At 41.2% G+C, this 13,954-nt stretch overlaps 1 protein-coding gene across 2 annotated transcripts in view; it reads right to left on the reverse strand.

Moving 5' to 3' along the window:
- Nucleotides 1–1,615: 1,615 nt before the first annotated feature.
- The window catches only part of BACE2 (beta-secretase 2), a gene marked incomplete at its 5' end in the record, with an annotated part of 86,439 nt that continues 74,100 nt past the window's right edge, over nt 1,616–13,954 (reverse strand). For both annotated transcript variants that reach the window (XM_082839816.1, XM_082839815.1), the window contains one exon: nt 1,616–2,314. In XM_082839816.1, coding sequence (XP_082695942.1) covers nt 2,061–2,314 — 254 coding nt within the window. In that variant the 3' untranslated portion in view covers nt 1,616–2,060. The remainder of the gene's footprint in view (nt 2,315–13,954) is intronic.

The raw sequence follows: 13,954 nt of genomic DNA on the forward strand, positions 1-13,954 counted from the left end.
ATACTTGCAATTCCCTCCTTTTATTTCAGGGGTTTGGATTTTTCACACCAAGGGGAAGGCACTGTCTAGGGTTGTTGCCTTCACACCTAGGTAAAGCGGCCCACAAAATAGGAACCCACGAAAAAGCCAAGAGGGCAGAAAGAGAATTGGAATTCCAGAGATTTCTATCTCTGAAATGTATTTTGAAATTATTACCTCTCAACTAGCTGAGAGTGGAAATGATAATGAGCTTCTGATAACAGAATCTCCTATCGTCCCATTTCAAGAGGGCATCGTTCCCACCACGGCCATGCCTGAATGAATCTTGAAGAACACAGTAGATCCATGTTCTAAGACACAACTCAAACCTTCTTCACAAGAATCCCACAGATTCTTGTGGCTTCTAGAGGGTCTGTGAGGACACCAAGAGATGTATAAGTGGCTCCACGTCTCTTTCCATGGTCACCTATTTCTCAATATGGAGGTGACCTGGGGAGACAGTGTGCAGGGCAAGTGGCTGAAACATCCATAGGAAGCCTATTTTGAACACACATAACACTCCAGCCAGAGGAGATACTTCAGTTAGCCCTTCCCATGGGGTTGTAGTATATATCCAACCCATCCCAATAGCAATGCAAAGGGAACCCTGAACTTGGCACCCAGTGACAGAAGGGATATTGGCTTTAAACCCTTCTTCAAATGACATCATGTTAAAGTCATCTGCTTTTCTTTCGCCAAAGCCCTCAAATAAATGACAGCAAGTGTGGATTTCCCCAAATAAGGATACCACTGCACACCCAACTCATCACCAAAGACTGAACACGCCAAAGGGAAGACGCATGTAGGTCAACTGTTAAGCTGTTTCAGATGGGTGTGCTCGAGCCTAGGGAGTCCTGCAAAGAGAAGCACATGGTTCCAAAGCACAGGAAAAAGTAGAAATTCCCTAGCATCTTTTGCATGTCTTGTGCCTTCCTTCCTCAGAGAGCTGGTCAGGAGTATGGGTATTTAGCCGTTTCTCTATTCCCCAAAAGAATAATCAGCAACCTACCTTCAGAGGAGAATTGGAAAAAGAAACAATTAAGCTAGTGAAAGAGAATTTGTTTTTCTCCTTAATACAGTGTTTGTTCATTTTAAGTAAGAGTAAGCTTATGTGACGGTAACCAGCTTGGGGACAGAACGTCTCCAGGTTGACGTGTGGTTCAGCACCTATAAGGTCTCGCCTGCTGGAAAGAGGATTCTTAAGGTGAGGGCAGCGGCTGGAACCAGGCTGCCTGTACCCCCATCAGGCACAGGACCCTGGGAAAAAGTCTCAACAGAGGTAGTTTTTACTTTTATACCCACAATACTATGGACGTATTGAGTACAAAGAGTAGGTTTCCTTCCCACTCGAAGGCCTTCCATCTTCAGAAGAGGCTGGTGAAGACTTGAGGGCTCATCGCTCCCTAGTAGAGTCCAGCTCCCGGTCAGAGCACAGAGAGGCCCAGAAAAGGGGCCTGCTGCTCTTTTTCCAAGTCAGAAGGGGGCAGGATGGCTAGACCATCAGGCCCCAGACTTCTTCTGCAGTCATACTGTGAGCCTTCTTGTACCACGTTGACGCAGGCCGAGCCTGGTACAAAATACCCTTAAATGTGATTAATACAAAAAGCTTCCCATTAGCTAAGGCGAGTTATAAACTATATGCACTTATTTCTCCAGAGAGAGGAGGGAGAAGAGAACAAGCCAAACAAGCACAAGCAAGGCTCTTGGTTTTCTTTTCTTTCCTTTTCTTTCCTTTGGGGGGTGGGGGTGGCACACCTAGATAGTTTGGCATAACCAGCTACATAAAGCCTGAAGCCCAATTCACTCTGTTTCGATTACGAATGAGGTGTCTTTTATTATCATTGTCCTTGGAAGTAGGAGAGTAGGCGGAAGCTTTAAAATCAAGAATCAAAATACAGTGAATCTGGAAGGCATCTGGGAGCAGAACAGAGACTTAAGACTAATGGACACGGGAAGAAACCTTGCCTTATAACCCCTGCCTGCTGCCCCTTGAATTGTCATAATCCTGGAGTTCAAGGTTGCTAGAGTTTAGGCTTCTCTCTTCATTTCCAGCGATGCCGGACGAGAGAGGACTCATCATTGACGACCTCGGGATCTGGGGGTAGATGCCGGCACCGGAACGGAAGTAGCAGCAGGATGATTAAGGTAAGAAGGATGATTCCACACACGCTCATGAGAGTGTAGGACACGATCCACAAAATGGGCTCACTCAGAGGCAGGGCAGGGACGCAGTTACTGGCTATGTCCTCTGTCGAGAAAGGCCCAGAAATTTCAGACACCGGAGCACCTGCGATTTCTGAGGAGACAGAAGGGGGAAAATCCACAGCTGTGAAACGAGCAGTCCATCTCTATCACACGACAAAAGAGATAACCCTGTGCTTTATCAGTCAGGCCACATGGGCACCAGGTTCCAAGGGCCCAGGCCTCTGCGCACGCACCGAGGGGGGTCTCGGTGGCCGTGTGCCTTCAGAGGGTCCGGTCCCCTTCGCACTGGAACGGCAGCACGTTTCAAGGTCTGCAGGCGTGGGACCCACACGGCGGGGGGCAATGTGCGGAAGGGCCCACGCGGAGGCGTCAGGTGATTCGAGGAGGCTGGCAAGGCTGGAGCGCTGTGCAGGTGAGGGTGGGTCAGTCAGAGCCTGTTAGGAGCTGTGTGGTCGTGCTTCCTCAGAGGAGATGAGGAAGGAAGAGCAGGACAAGGAAGTAGGAAGAGAAGTAGCATCTAGAACAGAAAACTCAGCCGCACCTGCCAGAATTTCACGGATCTCCCCCGTGGAGTCCACCGGAGTGCGTGCTCCGCGGTGGATTCCCCAGGAGGTAACGTGCTCACGTCAGCCTGACCCACGTTCCTAATGGGTTCCAGGACCAGCTGGGTAAGCCTGGCCCAGGAGACCCTTCCCCACTGCACTCCTGTCCTATGTCACATCTCCAGTGTACACAGGACGCAGGATCAAGGGTGGTTCGTGAGTGCAAGAGCAGATTCAGGACATAATGGGTAACCAAGAAAAAGCACGGCTACAATTCATCCCGTGACTTTTGCAAACTGACTCTTGAAAAATGTTCTTCCTGGAGAAGGAAGTTGTAGTGATTTCCTGAAGCAGGTTGGGGATTGCCAGTATTTCATTTGTCTACACTAGCCTGATCTGCTCCTTTCAGAAGTATAGAATTTGCTTGGCATCTCCAGTTCTACCTGGAAAAAGAAAAAGGCCTCATGACCCATTTACCTGTATTTAACTGCAGAAATGAATATTGAGGTGCCAGAAAAGAACATTGCTAAGCATTAATTTTCCTGTAAGTAAAGCCTCCAGATCCTAAGACCTGCCAAGTAAGATCTTTTTTTTTTTTCCGAGGAAAGAAAAAGTCAAAATAACAATGGAATAATAGTTAAAAGTATGGTTTAAAATGCGGGAAAAGACAAACTCAAATAGTTTGCAAAGAGGTTACGTTTTCCTGTTACAAATGTGGATTTTGTTAATGTGGATCCTCTGATCCAAGGAACAGAGCCTGCAAATACCTACGAACAGAGGGATGCTGGCCTTCAGTTAATCTAGACACCCAAGTGCCTACAGCATCTTCAGCTACCGGCAGCCTGCCAGGTCCTTTTGAAAATCAAGTTTTGTTGGAACACAGCCACTTTCATTCACTTATGTATTGTCTATGGTTATTTTTGTGCTAAACAGCAGAGTGGGACAGTTGTGACAGAGACCATCTGGCTCAAAAACCTAAAATATTTACTATCTGGCTCTTCGTGGAAAAAGCTTGCCAATACCTGGCCTATAGCATTTAACAAACATTTTAAATAACAAAAAATCACTCCACTCTTCTTATTACAAAGGCGATACATACGTACAATAGAAAGTTTGAAAATATAAGGAAATAAGGAAATAAAACTCATAAATTCACCACTCAGAAACGTCAATATTCATAGAGTATAATCATAGGCATCAATTTTTTAAACAAAGATGGGATCATGTAACGCATGCTGTTTCATACACTGTATGTTCACGTTACATGTGATAAAAATCTTTTGATATCACAATGATATTAATTTTTGATATTAATTTTCCACAATGCTGTTTTTATGACTACTCAAAAAACCAAACTATAGATGTATCGCATTTGCTTATCAATCCCTATCTGTGACTTTAAGTGGTTTTCAATATTTCCACCATTATAAACACTGAATATGAAACACACTGTACCTAAATCTCTGCCCATATTCTTATTATGTTTCAGAATGAATAAATAAAGTAAAATATGGCTCAAGGTAGGCTCACTTTTAGGCATCTGGATATATGCTGACAACAGGCCCACAAGAAAGGCTGAGCCACTGTGCACACATGCCCACCAGCGCAGGATGGGGGTGCCACTTCCCACTCTCGCACCAGCATCTATAGGGAAGAATGATGGTCCTCAACCCAAGATCATAATGTTTACAATTCTTTGATTACTAGTTGGGGGACCATTTGAAAAATACACTCACTGGCCATTTCTAAATCTATTATCATTTCTATCTTTTTCTCATGGATTTGTAAGAGTCGTTTATAAGGTAAAGAACTTTTTTTTTTGCTGCAAATGTCTTTCCACAGTAGGTCATTTGTCTTTTCAAAGATTTATTTACTTTGTAAATAGAGAAGCTTTAACAAATGCAATTATGAGAGTGAAACATGCTTAGTGCAAAGACAATATCTTAATAGAGCAAAGCACAAAGAAATGAAAAATCACTTGAAACCACTTCTGCTTCTAGACAAGATGGAAGAGGAACCAGATTTACCCTCCCACCTGAAACAACTAAAATAGAAAAAAAAAACATGAAAAAAAGACTCTGAAGATATTAAAACTTGAACAAGGAGAGACAGTAAATCCTGAGAGATGGGAAACAGATGGTGTGAGCCGCACAGGTGCCCTTCTTACTGCCTTGAGAGAGTTTCTGGGTTGTGGCACAGAGAAGGGTGACACTGGCGGAGTATGGTGGTCTCCCCAAGTTGGGGAGACAGAGGCAGAAATCCAGAGAAGCAAAGGCTGTTAGAGTTTGCACGGAGAGGGATGCAGAGGGGACAGCTACACAGAGAAATGCCACACATCTCCAGAGGGCCTCCCCTGAGCCTCCAGCGGAGTGCTGACCTTAAAATGAATGAATGCCAGTGAAAGAACTACTTGGAAGGATTAAAAGAAACAGTGCTTGGAGTTCACGCAGGGCTGAGAATAATGCCTATTGCCAATTATTTCCTGTTCACTCTGTTTCCCACAGTGAAAAAAACAAACAAAAACACACAAAACCCCAGAAAAACTCACTCAATTCACAGGGTACTTAGAGTACTAAGGGTCTTTCCTCTGTAATAGGAAAGATTAATCACAGACTAAACACTGCTCTGATCCCTCTGATAAAGCTTAAAAAGGATCAGTCTCTTCCTAAGGAACTTAACTGTGACCCAGAGCAAATCTCAAGAGTAGTTTAGAGAATACAAACATATTCAGTGCCCGACCAGGTAAAATCCACAATGTCTGGCGTCCAATACAAAATTACCAAGATGCAAGGAAAGAGGAAGACGCCAGACGTAGCAGGGGAAAACTAATCAGCTAAAACTTAGCAAGAGGTGACACAGGTGACAGAATTATCAGACAGGATATTAAGACGGTTATTATACCTCTATTCCACTCAGGAAACTAGAGGAAGTATTAGACATGTTAAACAGAGACATACAAACTGTATAAAAAAGAAAGACCTACATCAAGCTTCTAGAGATTAAAAACTGCATTACGTGAGATGAAAAATACACTGAATGGTGTTAATAGCAGATGATACACTGCAGAAAAAAGACAAGTGAACTTGAAAACATACCAGTAGGAACTATCGAAATGAAACAAAAAAAGAGCAAAATACTGAAAAAAACAAAATCAGTAAACGATGGGACCACCTAAATGAGAGGAGAGGATGGGAGACAGAAAAAATATTTGAAGAAACAGTAACCAAAAATTTTCCAAATTTGATAGAAAGTATAAACCCGCAGATCCAGGAGGCTCAAAGAACCCCAAGTATAAGAAACATGAATACACCAGTGAATTGCTAAAAACCGGTGATAAAGAGAAAAATCCTTAAAGCAGAGAGAAAAGGAAATATTATGTACAAAGGAACAAAGAAAAGGATTACAGAAGATTTCATGTCGGAAATAATACAAGCCACAAGATAGTGGGGCAACATCTTTAGAATACCAGGGGGAGAAACCCTGCCAGCCTAGAATTCTATACAAAGCAAAAATATTTTTCAAAAGTGAAGATAAAAAAGATGTTTTCAGACACACACGAGCAGAAAGAATTTATCATAGGCAGACACACACGTGCGTGCACAAACACACACACACACACACATGCATAATGAAGTATTATTCAGTCTTAAAAAATAAGGATATCTTGCCATTTGTGTAACATGGATGAGCCTGGAGGACATTATGCTAAAATGGAATTAGCCAGACACAGAATGACAAATACTGCATGATCCACTTACATGTGAAACCTAAAAAAGTCAAACTCATAGATTCAGAGAGTAGAATGGTGGTTGCTAGGAGCTGGGGGGTGGGAATGTGGGGAGGTGTTAAGGCACAAAGGTGCGGTTATGCAAGATGATTAAGTCTGGGATCTAATGTACAGCATGGTGATTATAGTTAACAATACTGTATACATGAAATCTGCTAAGAGGGTGTATCTTAAGTGTTCTTAACACTACCAAGAAAAAAAAAAAGGAAGAAAGAAAGAAACTACTAACTATGTGAGGCGATGAGCATGTTAGTTCGCTTGAGTGTGGTAATCATTTTACAATGTACACATATATGAAAACGTCAAGTTGTATACCTTAAATATGTACAACTTTTGTCAATTATAGCTCAATAAAGCTGAAAACAAGAAAGAAGTCATCACCATAGAGCTGCACTATAAACTGAACCAAAGGAAGCCCTTCCAGCGGAAGAAAAATGGTATCAGGTGGAAACACTGGACCTACACACAGAAAAGAACACTGTAAATTGTAACTATGTAGGCAATTGTAAAATCTTCATTTCTAACTTTAAATATTTTAAAAGATAACTGATTAAAGCAAAAATAATAACAATATATTGGGTGGTTTGTCACACATCTAAGTAATATGTATGACAATAACTGCACAAATGACAGAGGGGAGAAAGGGAAGCACGCCGTGTGGGTTCTTGTACTACAGGAAGTGGTAGATGTGACAAGGTAAAGGTGGACACTACAAACCCTAGAGCCACTAAAATAACATAGCAAAGAGTCATAGCTAATAAACAAGGGGGAAAAAGGCTCAATTCAAAAGAAGGCAGAGGGGCTTCCCTGGGGGCCCTGTGGTTAAGAATCCACCTGCCAATGCAGGGGACATGGGTTTGAGCCCAGCTACGGGAAGATCTCACATGCCGCGGAGCAACTAGCCCGTGAGCCACAACTACTGAGCCCACGTGCCACAACTACTGAAGCCCGTGTGCCTAGAGCCCATGCTCTGCAACAAGAGAAGCCACTGCAATGAGAAGCCTGCGCACCTCAACGAAGAGTAACCCCTGCTTACTGCAACTAGAGAAAGCCTGTATGCAGCAACAAAGACCCAATGCAGCCAAAAAAAAAGGCAGAAAAAGAGAAAAAGGGGAAAGAAAGAACAGATGAGACAGAGGAAACACATAGCAAGACTGCAGACTTAAACCAAACCATATCAATCATCACATTAAATATAAATACTCTACACTAGGGGTTTGTGGACTTTTTCCATAAAGGACCATGTTAACATGTTAGGTTTTTTGGGTCATACATGATTTCTATCATATATTCCTTTTGATTTTTTTAAACAACCTTTTAAGAATGTAAAAAGCATTCTTAGTTCACGGGCCACAGAAAAGCAGGCTACGCGCCAGATTTAGCCTGCTGCCTGCTGTTTGCTCAAGTCTGGTCTAAACACCCCAGTTGAAACACTGAGATTGTCAAACTAGATAAAAAGCAAGACCAAACTATAGGCTGCTTACAAGAAGCCTACTTTAAATGTAAATACTCCATTATGTTAAAAGTCACAGGATGGAAAAAGATGGATAGTGCTAATGCTGATAAAAAGAAACCCAGAGTGGCTATTTTAATATCAGACAGAGTAGATCCAGAGCAGAAGACTATCAGATAAACATGGTAATTTCATAACGATAAAATGTTCAATTCAAAAATATGACAAAATTTCTGCCTCTAGCAACAGAATTTCAAAATATGTAAAAGAAGAATGGTAAAGTACAAAAGGAGGAATAGACAACTTCACAAATATAGTCATAGATTTCAACATCCTTTGCTCAGTAACAGAGCAAGGAGACAGAAAGTAAGTAAGGATATAGACAACCTGAACGATTCTATCAATTTGACAATTACAGAATACTCCACCCACACAGCAGCATATACATTGTTTTCAAGAGCACATAGGACGTTTACCCAGATAGAGCATATCCTGGGCCACACTACAAGTTTCAATAAACTTTAAAAGATTCAATTCATACTGTGTTCTCTGGCAACAGTGGAACTAGACATCAACAACTAAATTTAAGATAGCTGGAAAATCCCTAAATATCTGGAAACTAAATAACACATTTCTAAAACTATAAAATGTCTAGGAAAAACACAGGAGGAAATCTTTGTGCATTGAGGTAGGCAAAACATTTCTTAGCTCTAACACCAAAAAGCACAATGTATAAAAGAAAAATACTGATAAATTTTATTTCATCAAAATTAAGAACCTGTCCTCTTTCAAAGACAATATTAAGAGACTGAAAAGACTGGGAGAAAATATTTGCGAGTCACAATTTTTTTTTTTTTTTGCGGTACACGGGCCTCTCACTGTTGTGGCCTCTCCCGTTGCGGAGCACAGGCTCCGGACGCGCAGGCTCAGCGGCCATGGCTCACGGGCCCAGCCCCTCCACGGCATGTGGGATCTTCCCGGACCGGGGCACGAACCCGCGTCCCCTGGCAAGTCACATTTTTGATAAAGGATTTGTATTCTGAATATAAAGAACTCTGAAAACTCAAAAATAAGAAAACAACTCAATACAAAAATGGACAAGAAAATGTGAAAAGACACTTCACCAGAGAAAATGTGTAAATGGCACATAAGCACATGAAAAGACGTTCGAGACCATGAGTCATTAGGGAAATGCAAAGTTAAACCCCAATAAGATACAACTAACTACCTGTTAAAATGAAAAAGATGGACCATATCAAATGTTGGTGAGGATGTGGAAGCACTGAAACTCTCATACACAGCTGGTGGAAATGGAAATGACACAGCCATCTCTGAAAAACAGTCTGGCAGTTTCTTAGGCAGTGAAACCTATCCCTCTCCTATGACTCAGCCATTCCACCCCTAGGTGTTTACTCAGGAGAAATGAAAATTATGTCCAAGGACTTCTACACTAATTTTCAGAGCAGCTTTATTTATAATAGCCAATAAAACCTGGAAACAACCCAAAAGTTCAACAGGTGAAAGGGGTAAGCCAATTATGATATATCTATGCAACTGAGCATTGCTCAGCATAAAAATGAATGAACTACTGATACAATGAAAAGAAGAAATCAATCTCAAAATAATTATGCGAGTGAAAGAAGCCAGACAAAAAGGAATGCATGCTATGATTCCATTCATGTAATATTCTAAAAAGTGAAAAGTAATCTATAGTGACAGAAGGCAGATCAGTGGCTACCTGGGGTTGGGGTCGGAGGCAGCAAGGGCTGGGGGGCAGGAAGGACAGAAAAGTATAAGGAAACTCTGGGGCATGATGAAAATGTTTATCGTCTTGTGTGTGGGGATGTCTTTTTAGGTTGCGCACCTAATGTAAAACTTACCAAATTGCACCCTATAACACAAATGGCTCATTTCATACCAATTATATCTCAATGACACTTTCAAAAAATCAAAAGAACAAGGCAGTCAAAAAAGTATGTCAAAGAATAACACATGTGAAATGATTGCATTTAGGTTAAAAAAGAAAAATAAAACCAACGCCAGCTCTGCTAGGTACCTAGGGATTTTAGGATTTTAGTATTGTTCTTCAAGTGGAACGCCCAAGTTTACACGTTTCCATATATGAGACACACACACGTCTGCCTAGATTTAAGACGGGGTTACAGCCCAGTAAACCCATGATGAGTTGAAAATATCATTAAGTCAAAATGCATTTGATACACCTGACCTACTGAATATCCTAGCTGAGCCCAGCCTACCTTAACAGTGCTCATAACACTTACATTAGAACACTTACATTAGCCTACAGGTGGGCGAAATCATCCGATACAAAGCCTATTTTATAATAAGGTGTTGAATATCTCCTGTAATTTACTGAATACTGTATTGAAAGTGAAAACCAGAATGGCTGTCTGGGTACAGAATGGTTCTAAGCATGTCATCGGTTGTTTACCCTGGAGATCGTGGGGCTGAGTGGCAGCTGAGGCTGCTGGTGCCCAGCATCCCAAGAGCATCGACGGCAGATTGCTAGCTCAGCCGAAGATCAAAATCCACACCTCAAAGTCAGCTTTCTACCGAATGCATATGGCTTTCACACCATCATAAAGTCAAAAAATCTCAAGTCAAACCACCATAAATCTAGGACCATCTGTACATATATACAAATACAATAAAAATAGTAAAAAAAAAAAAAAACCCAACATCATCCAATTTTCTTTAATGTACATGTATTATTTTTATAATCAGAAAAGTTATGTATTTTTTTTTAAAGTTTTTGAGAACTAGCCCCAATTTAAGGTTGTCAGACATAATGTATTATCTGGAAACAACAGCCTTCTCACATTCGCTAAGCAGCCACCCAATGTTAAAGTTGATTTAAAATTACTTCTGGAGAATATTTTCTAGAAATGCCATTCACTGAAAAGCCTGTGTATTTATTACACATACTACTAATTCTGTGGTCACAGAACAGATTTTCACTTTTCACATTGGATCTGCTTATGAGAGGCCATAGTGTGCCGTGGCTAAGAGCACGGTCCCTGGGGTGCAAGTCCTAGTTGCCGCTTATGAGCTGTGTCATTTTGGTCAAGTTACTGAACTTCTTTGACCCGCAGTTTCCCCATCTGTGAAGCGAAGCCAATAATAGCAGAGTCTTCTTGTATAGATAACCAAGTCAATAGGAGTTAAGCACTTAGCAGGGTGCCTGGACTAAGGTGAGTGTTTACTAAATGTCAGCTGTTAATACAGTTACTTTAAATTCTTTCATCAAGGGCTTGGGTTAAAATTTTAATTATGCATTTTCTGTCTTGTCTCCTAGAAGGTCAGGACCCAGCTGATAATGAGTGCCTGAGGAAGACAGCTCCTCTACCAACTATAAAAATTATAGTAGTCAGGTCTTTTCCACCACAGCATACAAAATGAAGTGACCCGTTCCCTCCCATGGATTAGTTGGTACTGAGATGCTTTCTGAGTGGATGTGGTTTACTTGGAAGAGTGTCCTGGAGTTATAGGACCAGTGCAATGGATTCAGTACCGTTTTGCTCTGAAACCATGTGAAGCCACTTACCATCCCAAAGCCTCAGTGTTCTTTTCTGTAAAATGAGGAAGCAGGGCTGCCTAATCTATGTCTTTGGGGGCCCTTGGCTTTGCCATCTTTTGGTTGTACTCTAAGTAGATAGCAGAGGCATATCTCTGAGACACTGTTCTTAATAGCTAACTTTCCTATTTTTAAACATGAACCAGAATATCCAGTTTCAACCTGCCGCAAAGAAAATTCACAGTTAAACGACTGCCACAATCCATGATGTGTCTCAAATTGTCTAAGCTGAAATCTATACAGTTCTTGGGTGCTAAATGTCTCAATCTATAAAAAGAGATGGGTGGTATTTCAGAAGCTTTGGATACATTAAGAGAAAGCTGTCAGTTTTAACATGCTACTATTTTCCTAGCTATAGGACATTTGGTCCAGGCAACAGAGAAGCAGGTGAATGTGCTCCAGTCCCCGGTACCTGTTCCAGGTATGTGCGACTATGTGCTGCAGACCCAGGCTGGCCATCTCCATGACACACCACGACTGCCACCTTGTTTATCTGGCTCTGATCTGAGACTAGAATAGTGACTGTCCGTAGGAGTGGAGGGTGAGTTGAGGAGAAGCAGGGGCAGCAGAAGAGAAGCATCTGGGGATCTTCTTCCAAAATACCCATCAAGCACCCACCCACCACCATTCCTGTATACCTTGGCTGAAAAAGGAGGTGAGGATGTAGACCATGCATATTTTAAAAAGCTCCCCAGGAGATTCTAATCAAAGAGCTCCCACTCACTGCCCTCTTTCCCACCCCAACCCTTATAGAGAAGCCTAATTCCATAAGCCAAGTGTTGTCTGACAAACACAGATTATTATGAAAACCAAAATAAAGACACTAGGGGAGAAGGGCAGCTCCCAAAGATTTTCAAGTTCTGGTTGGTGCAAAGGTAGAACTTTCTCCTGCTATAACACACAGAATTGAGTACAAAAACAACCCTTAATTTTAAATTTGTAGCTGAGCTCAGAAATAGGCGTTAGGGCTAGGTTCCAATTCCCAACAAGTTGTGGGTGGACAGAAGACTTGACCCCAGCACCAAGGACATGGGTGCTAGAGATGACATGCCAGCAAAAGTCTGGCCCATCAGTACAGGGAGCCAGGAAAACTCCACCAACAAGGAAGCCTGACTCTGAGGTTTGAGGAGGGTGGAAGCTGAGTGCAAGAAAGGCTGTCCCATGAGAAACAGAACCTCAAAACCAATACCTAAATCATGGCTGGCATCTAAATTTACACAACTTGGTGTAGAAACACTATACTTCTCATGGTTTGAAAAACACTCAACAGAAACATGCAAATTGCTTTACGGGAACATTTTTACAACCCAAAGTGCACTGAACTCTCTCAGATTGGAAAAAACAAAACAAAACAAAACACTCTCACTAAAGATAAGCTCACAACAAAAAACTACAAACCAAGTGAGAAAAATAATCCACCAGGAGAAAACAGTCAGCAGACACAAAAACAAGGAGATTAGTTCTCTATCAATGATAGAAAATATAACAATCTGCTTGCATTATACAACAGCTGTGTTTAAAGGGATTAAAAACTCACTAAAATACCAACAAGATTATTTCTTTAAACAAGCTGATTCAAAAGTTCATAAAAACCATTGTAAAGCAATTATACTCCAATAAAGATGTTTAAAAAAAGTTCATAAAGGAAAAGAAAATTAAGACTAGCAGGGAAGTTTTGAAAAAAGAACAATAAAAGGAAACTAATACTATACAACATATCAATGGAACAAAAAAAACTAATACTATACAACATATCAATGGAACAAAATAATAAATATATATCTCCCAGGGCTTCCCTGGTGGCGCAGTGGTTGACAGTCCGCCTGCCGATGCAGGGGACACGGGTTCGTGCCCCGGTCCGGGAAGATCCCACATGCCACAGAGCGGCTGGGCCTGTGAGCCATGGCCACTGAGCCTGTGCATCCGGAGCCTGTGCTCCGCAATGGGAGAGGCCATAACAGTGAGAGGCCCGCATACCGAAAAAAAAAAAAAAAAAAATATATATATATATATATATATATATATCTCCCAAATATTTACTCAAATTTGGTGTGCAGTAATAGTGGGATTTCAAATTAGTCAAGAAATGATAGTTCATTTGATAAATGTTATAGGAACAATCTGGTAGTCATCTTGGGGAGAAAAGATTTAATCTGTATTCTATGCCAAGGGAAATCAAACATAGAAGTATATACTTAAACAACTCACAAAATAATTTTAGTGAGAAAGCTAATTTTAAAAGGGACATTAAACCCAAGAAACTTAAAGCAAAAGATTGATATATTTACATGCATAAAAGTAAACATTTTTTACACCAAAATTCATCAGAAGCAAAGTTTAAAAATAATTTCGGA

This window comes from Leucopleurus acutus, assembly GCF_964270905.1.
Source record: "Leucopleurus acutus genome assembly, chromosome: 5".
Classification (NCBI taxonomy): domain Eukaryota; kingdom Metazoa; phylum Chordata; class Mammalia; order Artiodactyla; family Delphinidae; genus Leucopleurus; species Leucopleurus acutus.